The sequence below is a fragment of the Astatotilapia calliptera genome, chromosome 20, assembly GCF_900246225.1.
Source record: "Astatotilapia calliptera chromosome 20, fAstCal1.2, whole genome shotgun sequence".
Classification (NCBI taxonomy): Eukaryota; Metazoa; Chordata; class Actinopteri; order Cichliformes; family Cichlidae; genus Astatotilapia; species Astatotilapia calliptera.
In genome coordinates, this window is record NC_039321.1 from 11,931,157 (window position 1) to 11,949,084 (window position 17,928).

Sequence of the window (17,928 nt, forward strand, 5' to 3'; positions counted from 1 at the left end):
GATGCCAGGCAGATTCACCTGAGACTGGTTGAGGCTGGACTAGTCCATGCTGCCTTGTGTTTACCACCTGGGCTGCCATCTAAAAGGCGTGGAAAGCTAGGGCCCAACACAGCAGGAACCCTGATTTTGTGTGTAGCTTACGCCACCAAAAAAAACTTGTAATAAACAGCCACTCAGTTTGTAGTCTTATATTTTAAAGGACTTGTTCTATAATGAGAATCTGGATTTAATGTTAATCTTTTTGGCCTGGCAGCGTGATAATAAAATGTGGTATTTTTAAAAACTATATTGTAGAGTTCCAGTTCATTTGTGCTCCTCACATCTTTGCCAAAGGAAGTGGAACAGCTGTAAGCTTTAAAAAAAGACATTTTTATGCCCGATGATCCGTTTGAGCTTTCACTGCTCTTTTAAGGTTCATAATGATTGAGAATGGCAAGAAAGTGTTTATTAAAACAAACAGTTTCTTGCCATTCTCAATCAGGTCACTCCTTACAAAGTGGCCCTTGCTCTGTCAATTTCCACTCACCCTGGTTAATTAATAAGACTTGCAGCCTTCAATATTTCCATCGAAAAGCAGGATGACTGCAGAAGTCCCGAGGTTTGGTTGTCTACTGTGAACACTTCAAAGAGCTCATTCACTCTTACTCGCTCGATCCTCTTATGTCAGTAATCTTGCTATAAGAATAATTTCCGTTTATCATTGGATACTATCAACTGTATTGTTTCTCCTCCATCTCAGCACGCTCTGTTACTTTCTGATGATGATTGTAACACATTTATCAATCACTTAAATCACATAAATAATGTGATGTCCTCAAACTGCTTCCGTTCGGTGGCTTGAGTCATTTATTTGGCTTTGCTAAGGTAACTCCTCTACTAAAGAAACCTAACCTTGTTGACAGCTCTATTGGTAACTATCAGCCTATTTCACAATTAGCAAATTATCAGAAAAATTGTAAAAAGTTTGTTCGAATCTTAAGTATGTCATGGTGATGGAAGCCAACAGTAACACGGAACAACTATTTCCCTTTTTATTAAAAACCTCAGTGTGGACAACCACTGTCCTCCTGCAGTGTGTCATATATGCAGTACAATGTTTCACATACTTTACCACTTTGTTGTTGTGAGAGCCGTATTCTTTTATAGCAGCATCAGTCACTCCGCTCCTCAATGTGCACACTGCAATCTCAAATATTATTTAAATTCTACTTTTTATTCTGTCTATAAAATAGAGAGAATCCTTCATGTAAGTAAAAAATATGTTTATTTTTGTTAGACCCCCACATGCAGTTACAGTAGTTGTTTAACTCTTTTCCATTAAAGTGTTTATGTTGCTCATCTACAATGGACTTATCGAATTAATTACCTACTTGAAAAACAGCCAGTTTCTCATGTCTGACACAGAAACATGCAAAATAGATACACAAAGTTGAAATGCAACTAATACAAAACCATACTTTTCCAAACTCTATATTTCTCTGATATAATTTCAGTTCCAACAGCAGAATTCGTCATGCGCCCCGGGAAAAGGCTGGACTATCCTAGGAGGACAATGACACAAGCACAAAAAGAAGACAGTACTGTTATTTAACTGGTCATGTTGCAATCCTGGTACCATCATCATCCTTCAAATGCATTTATTTCCAACTTCTACTTAAACTTTAAGTATTTATATTTCATTTAAAAAATAAATAAAACTAAGTGTCAATCAACATAAATGTGTTCTGCAAATTATTACTTGGCGTACTTTATAGCATGAACAAAAGTGGACTGTCCAAAACATCTTTACAATGAATAGTGTGAAGAAGGTCAATGTTTAAGGCAAAGCTGAGATAGTTTGGACATGTGCAGAGGAAGTTGGTGTGATGGAGGCAGATGAAGGCTCAATGCTGTGCCAACCCCGAAAGGCAGCAGCCCGAAAGAATAACAAGTGAGAAAACACATCAACACAATTGTCACGTTGTCAAGTTAAGAACTTGTAGAATATGTGAATGCACATTTAGTCAAAATCCAACTGCATGCACATTTTTAAGGGTTGACATGTTCTAATGCTCTGTATTTATTTAACAAATTTAATTCAAATTTGTGTTTTGCTTCTCCGACTGCAGTCCTACCTCTTCCACTATTGCATCCCAAGCCACTGGCATTTCCTATTCGATCGATCCTGGCTCCAAAACAGCCAGAGGTGCGTTTCCTGGTGGCCATCAGCAGGTCCTGGAGGCGGCTCCTCTGATTCACAGTCTTGCCCTCAGTTAGTGGTTGGGCTTTTTCAGATATCAGAGGTTCTTGGTTCCCCTCTTGGTCCCATCCTTGGCTGGCCTGGCTGCTTTTGGGCTCTTGGTTCATGTCTTCATAATAAGCTTCCAAGTCTTCTTTCTGGACCACTTCATCCAATGTCTCCTCAAAGCGTTCCAGCAAAGACTGTTGTAGAAATCATAAAGCATCTAATAAATCAGGTGGGACGTGCAAGTGTGTGTGTGTGTGTGTGTGTGTGTGTGTGTGTGTGTGTGTGTGTGTGTGTGTGTGTGTGTGTGTGTGTGTGTGTGGATGGGTGGGTGGGTGTGTGTGTGTGGATGGGTGGGTGGGTGGGTGGAGCCCCCACTGCCAAAGGACAAGGGCCCCAGAGAACCAATGGGTAACCAACCCCACAAGAGGCCGGCCATCCCAGCGTGAGCCAAAAGAAAGGTCCCAGGTGATGAGGATTGTTTGTCAACCCTTGTTTAAAAGACAATAGTGGACTTTTAGAATGAGATGAAGTTGCTGAACCCTGACCTCCAGCATCTCAAATCAGTTGGTTTAGCTATAAACTTGTGTGAGGAATTTATTGACAGTGGGGGTCTGTCTGTCAGAAAAGGAGGAATAAAAGCTGCCTCAGCTAGGTAAACAGGAAGCAACAGTTAACCCAGCTGACTCTCACACTGGATTATTACACCTCACAGAATCTCAGTTCCTATGTTATGTTTCTTCTGCTAATACTGATACTATAGTGTACACTGCAAGCTTTTAAATACAGACCTTATGGTGCAAGTGAGTGTTTGAGATATAAAGGATGAGTATGACTGTATGAAAAATAGAGTGCTTTTAAGATTGACAGTTGTGACATGAGCACCCGACAGCTGGTCAACAATGCTCACACTCAATGCCTCAGGTGCAGATCAAATTGAAAAACACACAGCAGTGACGAGTTGTGTGGGGCCACCAAGGTAGCCAGGAAAGACCCAGTTCATCAGCTGATCATCTAAATCCCCTACTACACCCTACCTGGGGTCCCAGGGTTGGGACTCACCATCTCCACCGCAAAGCGTGGACTAGAGTCAGCAGATGGGTCCCGAGTCTGAGAGCCCACCTGGAGTCACCCACTCAGCCAACAACAAACAAGAGGGACCCATCATTCACGATGTTTAAATTTTAAATATCACAGTTATCATCAGTGCACAGATATTGTGACGTTCACACTATGAACCAAAGGCTGCATACTTTCAAAACAATGGATGTTTTTATTGCCTAATTTAATAGGTATGCAAATATTAACAGCATATCAGGAATAAAGGTGAAGGTTTTGTTCATGTGTTGTCAGTGCTGTGTCAGAGTCAAAGCAAACTCATTAATAACTGTCTACTTCAGCCACAGCTAAACCACAGCTTGTTATTCTGGAAGCAGAGAGCTCTAATTTCTAGTTCACCTCAGCTAATTATAAGATGAAGGAAGAATGAAGATGAAGGTTTTGATGAAGTTAAAATTACAAGTGAAAATCAGGAGAACAAAGTAAAGCTGGTATATCTTTGAGATCAGATCAATGTGAGGTCACACTCTAATGATAACTACTTTTCGACATTGTGTTGCTTTGTTTGTAATCGCCTGATCTGTTGTTGTGTCTTCTTGGTGTCATCACAACAGTCAACATTTTATCTTGTTATGCCCTCTCAATACTCACAAATCCAAAGAAAAGCATGTCAACACGTGATCTGATTTAAACTATATTTGAAAAAAACTCTTTACTTTGTCAAGTAAAACATAAATCAGTTATACTGGACTGGATGCATTTGTGCAATTATAAAATGCTTGTAGCATTCCTACAAGCATGGTATAATTGAAGACACTGATACCAGTGAAACTGCCTTTGAATGACTTTTAAATGTTGTAATAACAGGAAATATGTTATTCATGCAACTATTTTCTCATCTTTGACCCTCTCTCTGTTTGAATATCAAAGTACCTGACCCTTCACAGTGTAATGTTTTCACAAATGGTGTGTTGATTACAGGTGTGACATGGTTTCTTACCTTGAGCTGAGCCAGGTCATTAGCAGATGAGGGCCTCCCCAGTATGTGGCTGCTAACCAGTGTTTGCTGACACAGCAGGGCCAATACACCCCACAGAACCTCAGTTCTCATGTTATGTTTCTTCTGCTAATACTGATACTATAGCATGCACTGCAAGCTTTTATATACAGACTGGCTCACATACACAACCATCTACATACACTTACCATGCGCCAGACAGGCAGTGCCATCATTTTGTAGACGGCCCCAAGTGCATTCTGACACCTCTAAATGATAAGGCCGCTGGTCAGATGTCTCTTTAAGTGGCGCTTGGTGGTAAGTGACGTGTGTGTGTGTGTGTGTGTGTGTGTGTGTGTGTGTGTGTGTGTGTGTGTGTGTGTGTGTGTGTGTGTGTGTGTGTGTGTGTGTGTGTGTGTGTGGCATGACCTAAGGAGCCATCTTGGATCTCTGAGCTGTGTATTGGGAAGAATGCAGTTTCACTATGCAAATACTTAACACTGTCTACACTCCTAAGAATGAAACGTACCATAGTAGGTTAAAACTGCTGCTCGTGGTTCCATGGTTTAGATTAGGACAGGAAGGAAACAATGTTATAGTCAAAGGAATATAAACAGTATCGTGAATATGATTTATTACCATAACTGAAGGCATTTCTTCCTGCCATGAGTTTGTAAGGTAGGAATAATACAGCCTGTAATCTAAAATTATAGGCTGCATTATGAACAGGCATGAACAGGCGGTATTATAGAAAAGAAGAAGCATATACTGTGAGTATGTTTCAATAATAGGTGGCCTTTAATAGAAAGTAGACAAGAATTACATGGACTCAACTTTCAAGAAACAATTATAAATTTACATGTTTTATAACAAACAAGTAATTTTCACATATTTAAAGAAATATTTACAAAATAAATATTTGAGTTTTAATGTGTATTCGGTGAGTTTCAAAGTTAAGAGTTACACAAACACCATGTTCTCATTTTACTGTAACTCCACAGTATTAATCAGACAAATCAGAGCCTGAGGTCTTTATTGGTTTCTAGGGTCTTTGCAGTCGCACATTTTGGAAGTGCAGACTTTGATGCACTATGATAAGAGATTGCATTTCATGGGTGGAGCTTTGCCTTGTTCGCTCATTCAGAAGGCACATAAATGGCACATTTAATAAGGGATGTGCTTCACACAGACCCCTAATAATCCTGCAGATTTGAATTCTAAGGAGTCATTTTAAATTCCTATTTGGAGAAAATTAAAAAGCAATTTAAAAAAATCACAAGGTCACTCAAAACTAAACAGAACTGAAATAAATAAATAATATTTAGAGAATCATTTGTTTCATTTTGCTGAGAAGACTAATACCATTGTCATGCTCAGACCTCATGTTTAAAACATACAAAAACTTTTTTTAAATTTGCTTTTGTTTTTTCTTTACACTCTTGGCGTGGGACAATCCTCCACAGCTGACCAAGCTCCCAGAGGACTTTGTAGGACCTATGATGGCCAGCTAGAGCCGGAGAATTATAGGGAATGTAAAGTATTTGGGCAATAAAATATGAGATTTATGTGGCTTTGCAGCATTACAGATGTGCCACATATACTTGCACAGTGTGACCTTAGCTGCCTTCAGGCTTTGAGCAGACAAGGACATTAATCTGAGTGGTAAGAAGGAATATAAAGGGAGTGCACTGGGTGTGATTGAAAAGTAATGTGATCCTGGACATGCTGCTGCAGGAGGTGTCTCTGTGGCCTGATGGTTGAACTGCTAGCTGTTGGAATGCATTTAAATTACCCAGAATTCATCATTGTTGTTGCTGTTTGAATCCACTTCAGACCAATACAGTTTGGACTCCTTTCCATCATTTGAGGAACAGGCTAACCAAATGACTGTGGCTGTGGTGAATGGATGTGGATCCTGAGCACCCAGCTTTTGCGTGCTCTCTCATGAAAACAGAGCCAGGAGAGCCTGAAAGAGCGTAATGTCATGGCTTGATGCTTTGGCTTTATGAGAACTCCAAACAATGAAAATTAAAGCAGTGACTGCAGTCAGCAGTTCAAAGCTGGGCGACCTTCATTTGGTTCCAGTTGCAGCAGCTGTGCTTCAGATGGGACTGAACTGGGAGCACATCCAGTTCCTCTTCATTGGATGGGAATGGGGTGGCTGAGAACCAGTTGAAACTTTAAATAGTGATTGCTTTTAGCACTGAGTGAGTTATGGGCATATTCACAAGACAACTCAAAGTTATGGATTGTTATGGATAATTCAACCACAGGCTGCTGCTACTTCCTGCTTTCATCTTTCGATCTGTCCATTTGTCTGACGGTAGAATCCAAAGCACTTGCTCTTGTATTATTATACTGTGGTGGACCACTAGAGGGCTCCACTCACACCCAGTGTTGAGGAAGTGTATGTTGCTGTGTTTGTGGCGCGATGTGTTCAGTTGATGTTGGAGAGGAATAAAGAAGGAGTGAGAATTAAGAGCTCTGTGTCGTCCATGCTTACCTCCACAATACAGTCTTTATCTTACAATTTAAAGTGCCCTGAGTCAACTGCTGTTATGATTTGGTGCTATATAAAATTGAATTAAATTGAATTGAAATTGGAGGCTGAGGGAGCTTCTTCAGGGCCACACAGTGAGCTGCCTCAGAGAACCTGTACACAGTGGTTAATATAACTGTCTTTCCATCTGAGAGGAGAAAATCAGTGATAAAATCCAAAAAGATGTATGACAAGAACCTATTTGGAATTGTTAGTGGGTGAAGGAGACATGTGGGGGAGGCAGGAACGTATTCTTTAACACTAATGAAGGACACCAAAAATATTGTTTCAGGAAAGAAGTAGTTCTACTTACCCAAAGGTAGCAGGCAAACCTAGTGATGTGGTCCCAGTGGAAGCTGGGAAGGAATGCCATGGTGGTAATTTCAGTTCTTTAAAAAAAAGTTCCAAATACAACAAAAGTTGCCTCGAGATGCTGTAAGGTAAAAGTCTTCCATCACCGGTACAAGCGGTACATGGTGGACAAATTGAATCTTCTAAAAACAAGAACCATTGTGTAAGATTGGAGTTCAAACTTTTAGCAGTCTGCAGGTAGGAGAGAAATTGTAGTCTGTGGTCCAGCTGGACCTGAGGTGGGGCCAGGCTTCACCTGTCAACCTCGAACAGGATTTTGAAAAAAGTAGAGGAAAATCCCAATCTAAACACAAAGATGAAGACGCTAAAGAAGTCTCTTAGGACATCTTTTCTGAGGGTCTGAGACACCGTAGGGATCGGTTAACCCAAACAGCATACGAGGTGTTTGAAATGTCCCAGTGGAGTTTTAAAACAATTTTCCATTCATCTCCATCTTGGATTCTAACCAAATAATTAATTTTTTAAAACCCAGTTTAGTAAATAATGTTGCAAAGATCAGAAGACAGAATTGATTAAAGGCTGTGGATACTTACTCTTGACAATGGTTTGGTTAAAGTTCTGTAATCTATAGATGGTATGAGTGTTTTATACCTTTTGTTGCACACTCTACTTCAAACATACAAACTACACTTAAAATAAAATATGACAAGAAAACTATTACATACTCTTACTATAACTAAAAAACACAACTTTTCCTCAGATCCCCAGACTCTTGAATGATGTACATGGTTCATGACAACCACTTCAATAAAACCTTAAATCTAAAATGATAAATCGATAAACCACCCCGCCATTTTCTTCTGCTTCTGTGAAGTTGGGCCGTAGGGGCAACAGTCTAAGCAGGGAAGATGAGACCTCGCTGTCACCAACCAGCTCCTCCAGCTTATCCAGAGAAACATCAAGGCATTCCCAGGCCAGCCGAAAGATTTCTCCAGGATGTCTTGGAGAAATCTGGTGCCCACTCGTTACAATAGCAATGATTAGTCGTCTAGTCGTGCACGTGCCTAGTATATTTCTAGACGAAGAGATTTTTAAGATGGGTTGTCAGACCCAACCCATCAAAAAATATCCATAAAATTCAGATTTTTTTGGAACTGAGATGTTTATTAGCCCTTATAACAAAATCCACAAATCTTTTTTTTTCCTACATAATGTTGTGCATGATATATGTTTATTATATATTTATTATATATTTTTTGTATCGCATTTGATACATTGGATGTTTTGGCAACTTTTTGTTAACAACAATGTTAATTTTAGACAAAAAATGAGTTTTGTCCATAAGATTTTGAAATTATGGCAAGTATTGATCATGTTCATGAGATAGAGGTCTCAGAAACTCATATTAAATATGATACAAAGGACATTATAGGGTTAATACCCTGTTCGGTGCCTGTAACAAGAAATCACATGTGATTTTTCTTCCCCCTTTATTATCTCTAAAAGGGGAATTTATTTAACAAGCTGGGGACTTGTAAAGTGTGGTGGAGTCAGTGTGAATTGTTATACATCTAGTGGAAACAATCAATATATCAATCAGTCAAACAGCCATCTAAACCATGTGGCCATGAAAGGTGGTTTGAACACTCTAAAAAAGTCAGCAAATTCAAATTCACTCATGATGATGTAATTGTAGCTTTAATCAGTGGAGCTCCTCACTGATGATGGAGTGCTAAGCTGTACTGTAATTCACTGTACATCACTTCCTTGTTAGAAAGCGTTTAATCAACCTCGGAGACGCAATCAGGTGCCAAGCTAAGCATGTACACACTAAACTACTCAGCTGATCAGCAGTAACGCACTGGCAGTGAAATAAATGGGAATGGAAAATCATTATCACCAATAAACAGTTCAGCATATTAATCAATGTTGTTGAGTAATGATCTGTGTCAGATCATTACTCTTTTTTATGAAGACAGAAAAATAAATCTGTTATCAAATGAATTCTGTATATAAACGTCCTGCATAGAGCTCCCTGCTGCTGTCAGTTACTCAGAATGACAAGAGCTTCTTCATTAAGACAACACTGCATGTTTCAGTGTGTGTTTTTATATTTGACAGTTCAAAGGAAAAGTCTCCCGTACATTTGTGCCTTTTTGAAATATGTTGGCTGTGTCTCATGGTCAGTGATGAGGGCCAATGACGTGCAGTTGTAAACATTTATTAAAACATTCAACAGTACACAAGGAACAGTTTGGCTTTGATTATTTTAAATATTCTGCTGAGCAACAGTATTTAATAAATATTAGTAAATAAATAGCCTTTAAATAAAAGTATCTTTGGGTAGAGACGTTGCAGTTTTGGAATTTAGATGGTAAGACTTCATCTTTGCTTTGGATCTGCAAGGGAAGAGTAAGAGAGTAAGAGTTAAATCTGTGGTACATTACTCTAACCGTGTTGTAGTGTAGTTACTGTAACTTACTGTATCTTCCCACAGTGTTGCACCCCAGAGAGCTCATGGAGCCTATTCTGTCCATCCGTCGCCCAAAACAACCAGAGGATTTCCTAGATGAATCATTGCGGACACTCTTGAGGTTCTTGGCCGAAAGAAACTCCCGGATTTCAGCTTCATCTAGTCCGGTGTCTGGCTGATGTCTATCTCCTGCGTCCTCTCTGCTAAGGCTGTCTAGAAGATCTCTCTGTCCAGGGGCATTTTGGTCCACTGCCGTTTGGTCTGAAACAGACTCTTCCAGTCTGCTTAGGAGCACCTTTAAAGATCCACACAGATGAAAGTTGTACTGTGTCTTGAATAATAAACATGGCAATTTAACTATGGCATGAGGATAGACAGAGGCACTCAAATGTATTTGTCAACAGTTTATGTCTCAGTTTATTGAGATTATTAGAAGCAATGTTGGAGCACAGGTGACAGATAAAAATGATCAGACTTTATGCTTTTATCACATGAGAGATCAAGGCTAAATATTGGGAACAGCTATGGAAGGAAATGCAGGATGTTGTTCAACATTTTACGTGAATAAAATTGAGTTCCTTGTTCTGATTGCTGCTACAGATTGCCTGAAACTCCCAGAAAGACTCAACTTCTTAAAGAAAAACTTTAGTGACTTTAGAGACTTACCTTCAAGATGTCCATGTCAGTGTCAGTCAAGCCAGTGCTGATGGGATATGTACTAGTCAGCTGCAGCTTTAAAATGAGAAGGAGGCTACAGAGCGATATAGAAGACAGACGCATGTTGCTCTGTGGGTTGCTGCAGCTCGTGTTAGTAGTTGGATGAATGGATAAATTCTCTTTTTCTTCTTTGACTTGTAGGTGTTTGGATGCCGGAGCCAACAGCAGCACTCTCTTTTATACTTAAGGTTAACACACATAGGTATGCCAGGAATTGGACTGGCATGCCTGACACCTAATTCTGATAACACGAGCTGTCGGAAAATGCTCCTTTTAAAGCATTGTATGCTAGTATTCTTATGACATAGCCGCTTACATATGCTACTTTGCTTGAGAAACATTCTCCAGAGCCTCCCCACCTCACACGGGACACTGTTGTCACTGAGTTACAGGAAGTAGTAAACTAATGTGACAACATGATAGTGTTACTAAATGAAGACACAGATGTAATAGTTGTACGGTCACCTCGTAATAATTGCTCTGAGAAATCATCTTTTAGTGGAAGGAATAAAAATGGGGGGTCCACTCTGCTAATGGGCTGTTTACATTGCCTAATGTTCTTTTCTTGAAAGTGTATTTTAAAGTCTGTCACCTTTGGATGATTACAACATTTTTAATTGTCGGTCATCACTGACCTGCTGTGAGAAGCAGAGGAAAAACAAAACACTACACATATCACTCACAAGTCTTGTGATAACTTTAATCAAATATAGCAGTGAATTAAATGATTATGAATTTAGGTGAAGTACTGTCTCTAAAAGACGGATTCAGCTCTGCTTTCATACAGACAGATACAGGAAATCTTTTATATTTCATGCAGTTATAGTGACTGACAAGTAGTAACTGCTAAACTCACTGCTGGGATTTTGGTAGGTCTAAATAAATAAAATCGTTTTTATTATTGTAGCAGTCTCATTTGGACCACCAAGTCACAGAATCCTCAGTAATTGAATGAACACAAACACAAACAAAAAAAACAATAATTTAATGAACAACAACAACAACAAATTTCACTTTCTTGTAAGCAAATTAACTTCAGAATAAACTCCTCTAAAAAAATTAAAGGGTCATCACACTATCTGGGTTTGGGGCAAGGTGGAGCAGGAAAAGCACTGCTAGAGCCAGATCACCAGTAAGCTACTACTGCATTTTCAAACAAAACATTCGTGAACGGACCTAGAGAACACTACAACTAGCAGGTCTGCCACTGGTGCCCCAATTATCCTTGCAGATGAGAGCAGGTTCAGCCCTGAATCCAAATAAGAATGAGAATCCAGCTGTGGTGGGGTGGAGCAGCGGGTTTAGGGTGTGGAAGCAGGGGAGGCTGATCTTCACAACTGATGAGCATCATTTAATCATGCATTACCTATTCCAGTAGCTGCTGGGGCCGGAGAGGAGCATTTTCATCCAGACACAGGAGCTGGCGTGACAGAAACTGACAGCGAAGATAAAGGAAGAGCGCTGCAAAGTTCAAGAGCACATCAATCAAATAAAAACTGCCCAAGCATCCGGGTCGTGCCAGGAGTTTTTTCCACAGTGGTGCTGAGGAAAATTTCCTCCAGGCCCAGGAGCGCCCGTACAAAGGGAGCGGCTAGATTCTGGCAATTTTCACTGGGAGACAAAGTGCTTGTATTAGTCTCTCCTTGTAGCTTCTCTGGTGACCCTGTAGCTTCTCCAGACCCTTCTCCGGTGGCTGGAGGTGCCAAATTTCAGCTTTCTGGCCTCCCCCTATTGTGATAACCATCTCATACAGGCCCAGAGAGCAGATTTTGCTGTGTTGCAATAGCAGTTTTTGCAGATGTGTTCTCCCCCCTGCCCGGCTGTACAAATGCCATGGAGCAACATTTTGAAATGCGGCCTGATGTGACAGCACGTTCAGAGGTTACCTGAACGCCAGAGACAAACTGTGCAAAAGGAATTGTTTGAACTGCTCAAGCTGGGAATGATAGAAGAGTCAAACAGTGCATGGAAGAGTCGCACAGCCCCATAGTTCTTGTACTAAAGAAACATGGGTCCATATGGTTCTGTGTTGAAGTTGAATGAGGTTTGATGTTTGATCGACGAGCTCCTGGACCAGTTGGGCAGAGCTAGTTTTTTTTTTTACGATGCTAGACTTAACCAAGGGCAACTGGCAGATTCCCTTATCTGCAAAGAACATCCTTCACGAGCAGATAGAGAAAGTGGCTGAAATCCAGAAATCCAAGAGTGGCTGAACAAGGCACTAATTGTGGCAGTACAGAAACAAGCTTTCAGCACAAGATCTATAGAGAATGAAACGCCACAACAAAGTGGCCGGCATATTGTACAGCAGGGGTCCCCAATCCCAGTCCACGAGGGCCGGTGTCCTGCAGGTTTTAGATCTCGCCCTGGGTCAACACACCTGAATCACATGATTAGTTCATTACCAGGCCTCTGAAGAACTTCAAGACATGTTGAGAAGGTAATTTATCCATTTAAATCAGCTGTGATGGATCATGACACATCTAAAACCTGCAGGGACACCGGCCCTCGTGGTATGGGATTGGGGACCCCTGATCTACAGTAACATTGTAGCACTCCTACCCTTTTATTCAAAAGGCCTGCTTTCAGTAATGGTGACCACAAACACTTACCAACAATGCCATGGCCACGGTTAGAAAAACTGCTGAAACGGCCAGCAGTTTTTCTAACCGTAACAGTGGTCCCAGTGGTAATCGGAGTACTTGGTGCAGTGACTCCCAAGCTAGGCGAGTGGCTCCAGCAGATCCCAGGAACAACATCGGAGATCTCTGTCCAGAAGAGTGCAATCCTGGAAACAGCTAAGATGCTGTGCAGCACCCTAAAACTCCCAGGGCCCTGGTAGAGGACCTAAGCTTGAATGATGGACTTTAGACAATAATACAATAATATATGGTGATGGTGACGATTTAATGATTTTGTTTGCTTTCCACCAGGATGTCACCAACTTCTAATTTCTAACTTCTTAAGTTCTACATCTATCTGTGAGTCATTGTAGGTTTTCTTTTGTATCCATTTGATTAAATATTTTAGTTGACTGTGACATAATAATGCAAATTTGTACTGCTTCTAATCTATCGTGTCATTTATTATCTTGTAGTGTTGCTATGGCAATTTTGGGTTTCTTGTTTTTCCGATAGATTTTTGTTGCTCATGCATCGAGGAATTTAAACCAGTTGTCTGTGAGTGCTATTGGGGGCATTAAGAACAGATAATTATTGTGTGGACTTTAATTTTGACTGTTGCAAATCAGCCAGTTAATGACAACAGAAGGTTGATCCAGTGTTTGAGCAGATACTCACTCGTATTATTTGAGGTATTTGTGTCTAACTGATGAAAACAGTCATACAATTTAAAAAGGCCCCGACATAGTTTGGACTGGCTGTGCTGGTAAAATGTGTCTATATTGGAACAATAGTCATGAGGAATGGGTCAAAAAATTGAGAAGTAGTAACTAAAGGAAGCATCTAATACTCTACGAGTGTATACATGCCCACCTGACAAGCTTCACTACTAATTAGGTTTGTTTCACTAATAGATCCTGCCCTTGACTGTGGCAACAACTTGAAATGAGGTTCTAATGACAGTCAACAACACCTGTGTTAAGTAATAAGTAGGTAAAACATACTTTATTTCCTCTTCGGTAAGAAATACTTGACCACAAAGGAATACTTTTTGTCATAACTCATGGGTGTTTTATTTTATAATTGAAGATTTCAACACAATGTAAATGTAAACATTCAGTTGGTTTCATCACACAAATATCACAAAAATAATGTTTACTCAAGTGAGTGAAAATAAACTGCACATTTTTTATTGTTTATATTTGGTTGGAACCCTTTGAGTGGTCAATAAAAAACTATTCAGTTGCAACTTTTAGATGTTCGTTGACCGAGGGGCTGGTATTTAATCCCGACTGACTGACCCCACATATTTAGCCAGTCTTACTGTTTGTGTGCGTTGTACTTCTACCTGCCAACCCGCAGGATTAGCCATCAGTTATGAAGCACTTCTTTTCTTCTTTTTGTAAGATATAGTTACTTGTTACTGTACAGCAGAATATTATATGATTCATATAATATTATATAATGTATCAGACAAAACACAATGAAGTTTCATGCAGTGAAGCTATTAGACAATATCTAAAACAAGATAAATAAGGCTGATGTCAGGCTAATATATTTTACATTCTGCTTTCATCTGAACAGCACAGAAACAGTGCAGTGACAGAGCACATTTATCTGTGAAGTAGTCACTGACATAATAAAAAAAAGTGTCTATTTTTGGGCACCAGTTTAGCTCAGTTGGATGAGCAGGTGACCATATGTAGCATGGCTGAGAGCAGGCGGCCGGGTTTGGACCTAGTCCTTTGCTGCATGTCTTCCATTCTCTCCTTCACTTTCCTGTCAGCCTTCACTGTTTCTGTCTAATAAAGCCAAAAAGTATATTTTAAAAAATACTTCATTTTTGTACTTTTGCTCATCATTTGAGAATTTTTATTGGTTTCTTTTTTGTTCTGAGACTGGTTGAGAAATTACAACAAAGTTTAGAAATTTGGTGAAATTCAGTTTGATTCATTTTGTCATTTTTAACATTAATTGTTTGCTTGTTTTTTCATTTTGGTCTACTGGCATGTACAATCAAGAACATGTGGAACCAAATGTTTCATATGCCGTGTCTCTGAAAGCTGTGATTTATATCTTGTACCTCAAATACTCAAATATGAGAGCTTTGACTATGGACTGCTTGTGAAGCCTAACCCAGCAGCTTTTTATTTTCATCCACCCATCTCCTGCTAACCAGTTCAGGGTGGGATGGCTCCTAGCTCAGCTATCATGGGGTGAGAGTCAGAGTGCATTCACGGAAATTTTAAAAAATATATTCATTATATTTTAAGAAATATAGGCATTTTAAAAAAAAAACGTCTATATTGCTCCTAATGGAAACAATAAAATCAGCAGAAGTGATCTTGTTTCCTATCAGGTGATCACATGATCAAATGAAACAAACCAAACAAATCCTTCAGGTACCGGCTCCCCATATCACAGACACCTTTATTTCACGTGTATATATCTCATTAAAATATTTCCTGGGAAAGTCTGGAGCTGCTTTAAATTATGTCAGGAAAGAATTGAATGCAACACTCAGCAATTATGCAAAATAACTGTTTTACTGCAGTACATTCTATTACAAGGCAACTCTTATACAACAGCATAAAATAAATAATAAATACATTTATAATAATTTAACAGCTCACATTTGAAAAAGGAAAACACAGTTTTGAATATGAACCATGTACAGCAGAGTCTGAATCAACCGCCCTTTAAAGTGTCAGTCAAAACCTTGTGGTGTGAGGGGAGCTCGGCTCTTGGTTGCGTTTCACACTGATGCGCTGAAGGTCCCCGCCTGCTGACAGAACAACACGTTATTAGTCCCAGTGAAGAGCCACCCTCACCTGCTAGAACTGCCCAGCTGTTCTCACACAATGACATACGAAATCCGATCTGATTAATTATATGTATAATGATATTTATTAAAAATAAATAAATAAAATAGGATGTGACTTAAATCTTCCACATAGGGACCATAATACTGCTTCTACCATCGATTTATATTCATATTAACAAATCATATCAAGTTATACATGAACGCAAAATACCTCTGCATCAAGACAATATTTTAACTGCATTTATTCATAAAATGTAACATTTAGTGGCGCAAATTGTTTCTGTTACTCAGAATGAAAAGAAAGACATTGAAACTATGTTTGTCTTTTTTTCTGTCTTGCAACTATTCCAAATAGCGTTAAACGGAAAGTTTTCTGCTTCTTACCTTTAGCATCCCAGCCCACTGAAGGAACCGATCCTCTCTAATCGGACCCCGAAACAGCTCCTCATCCCACCCTTCTTATACCGGCTCCACGAGCGCTTGGAGGTCCTCACGAGATCTTTGAAGATGCGGGAAAGGAGGTTCTGTTTAGCCACCAGTGCGGAGTTACTGGGGTCAGAGGAGTCCCATGGCTGTTCCTCTGGCGCCCCGAACACCGACTTGCCCGTGTGCAGGTCTTTCCCCTCCACCTCAGTCTCGTCTGCGGGGAGTAACGGTGAGGCGTTGATCTCCTCTTCTAAAAGCTGCTTGAAACTCTGAGGAGAAATGAAATAAAGATGCTTTTAGAATAAAGTTGCCATTTCTGCACAGTGCTAAGAAACTAACCCGCAAAGATTCAGCAATAAATAACTCATCATTATAAAAGGAGACATTTACACCAGCTGAAAGCTCAGGTAAACTCACCTGAAGGTCAGAAACGGGTTTGGCTCCTACGAAATGAAGCAGTAACAGCAGAGACACGCCGCAAACAGAGACAGTCAAACTCATTTTCTTTTGTTTTTCTTGCTCTTTTCTGTGAGGACCAGCTGACGCACGCGCACTCAGTCCGTCTCTGCTCCACTGGCTGTCCAACGGTGGACAGGTGCAGCTTTTATACGCGACCTGATTCCGTCATCAGTGCTGGGGAAATTAACGAGGTGTGACTAATGTTCCCACACGTGGGAGTAGAGTCTAACCTGACTGCTGTAGGCGTTCAAACTCCTCTGAAGCTCTCTCTGCTGCTCAGTGTCAGAGCTTCATTTTAGAGTTGAATTACTCACGACATGGAACATCGCATCTGTTTGGCTTTCACTGCCATAACTTTGTGACAATACGCATCAACACACTTTGTTATAAATGTGTAATTACTCAAGAACAAATGAGAAAGGATTTTGGAAGTTGGCATTTGGATAGCTGACCCTTATAATCACTTCTTAACTTTATCAGCCCTGTACAGTACATGGTGAGTAGTTGGTTTGGAAATACCATATTAGTGACTCTTCAAGTAATTGAGCTCATTCATTTTTATTTCTGAGCCATAGTCATAATTATATCGCGAGACCTGCCTGAATTCCAAACATAGAATTGGCACAAATATAGATGTTAGTATGTTTACAGCACAGGTACAAGTACTGGTTTATTATTTTAAATTTTCAACATAATAACTCAAAATGTCAGGTTTTGTTTGTTGGAGTTTTTTAGTACCAGACCAGTGCTAATCCCTCAGACCTGATTGTGGGTTATCAAGTCGAAATGTTGTGTTGAACATTTTGCATTTTTGAAGTGATGTAAATGACATTTAACTGTATTAGGTAATTAAGGTGGCGTATGAAAAATACTTGTATTAAAGCACTTTTAAATGCAAGATAAAAATGGAGTAACTGTTCCTCAACTCCAGATTAGAATAAAGTTTGGCTAAGGTTTGGCGAAGCCCAGTCAAACTAATGTGTTCTGAAGTGATGAGCCACATGTGCACATACCGCTGCCCCTAGCTCACCTCCCTGCAGACATGTACCAGGGGTAAATGATGAGCGATTAGCCCTGGACCCTATGAAGCTGAGCACACCGTGTGGAGGTGGATGGAGGCTAATTGACATTTCACCAGGTTCTCAGCTGGAGGGCTATCATATGAAATTGGCGCAGGCAGCAGTGAACAATTCACATGGTTTTTATGGAAGAAATCTGCACTTTTCTAATTTGTTACACAGAGAAAGATACTACATGTCTACATGTGCCAGATGTGA

The 17,928-nt window shown here is 40.0% G+C and overlaps 2 protein-coding genes across 3 annotated transcripts; both read right to left on the minus strand.

Annotated features, from left to right (window-relative positions):
* Positions 1-1,247: 1,247 nt before the first annotated feature.
* nppb (natriuretic peptide B) lies at positions 1,248-10,448 on the minus strand. Its single transcript, XM_026154895.1, has 7 exons — positions 10,271-10,448; positions 9,614-9,899; positions 9,524-9,530; positions 4,490-4,547; positions 4,284-4,406; positions 2,115-2,421; positions 1,248-1,541 (listed from the first exon to the last, which is right to left on the minus strand). Exons 1-7 carry the CDS (start codon positions 10,382-10,384, stop codon positions 1,537-1,539), a joined length of 900 nt encoding a protein of 299 aa, XP_026010680.1. The 5' UTR covers positions 10,385-10,448; the 3' UTR covers positions 1,248-1,536.
* Positions 10,449-15,469: 5,021 nt separating this feature from the next.
* Positions 15,470-16,757, minus strand: nppal (natriuretic peptide A-like). 2 transcript variants are annotated; one of them, XM_026154707.1, is made up of 3 exons: positions 16,610-16,757; positions 16,151-16,461; positions 15,470-15,724 (listed from the first exon to the last, which is right to left on the minus strand). In XM_026154707.1, the coding sequence occupies exons 1-2, from the start codon at positions 16,691-16,693 to the stop codon at positions 16,153-16,155; spliced, it is 393 nt and encodes a 130-aa protein (XP_026010492.1). In that variant the 5' UTR covers positions 16,694-16,757; the 3' UTR covers positions 15,470-15,724; positions 16,151-16,152. The 2 variants fall into 2 exon arrangements, with proteins under 2 accessions (XP_026010492.1, XP_026010491.1); XM_026154706.1 differs by having other exon boundaries at positions 15,470-15,727.
* Between the last annotated feature and the right edge of the window lie 1,171 nt (positions 16,758-17,928).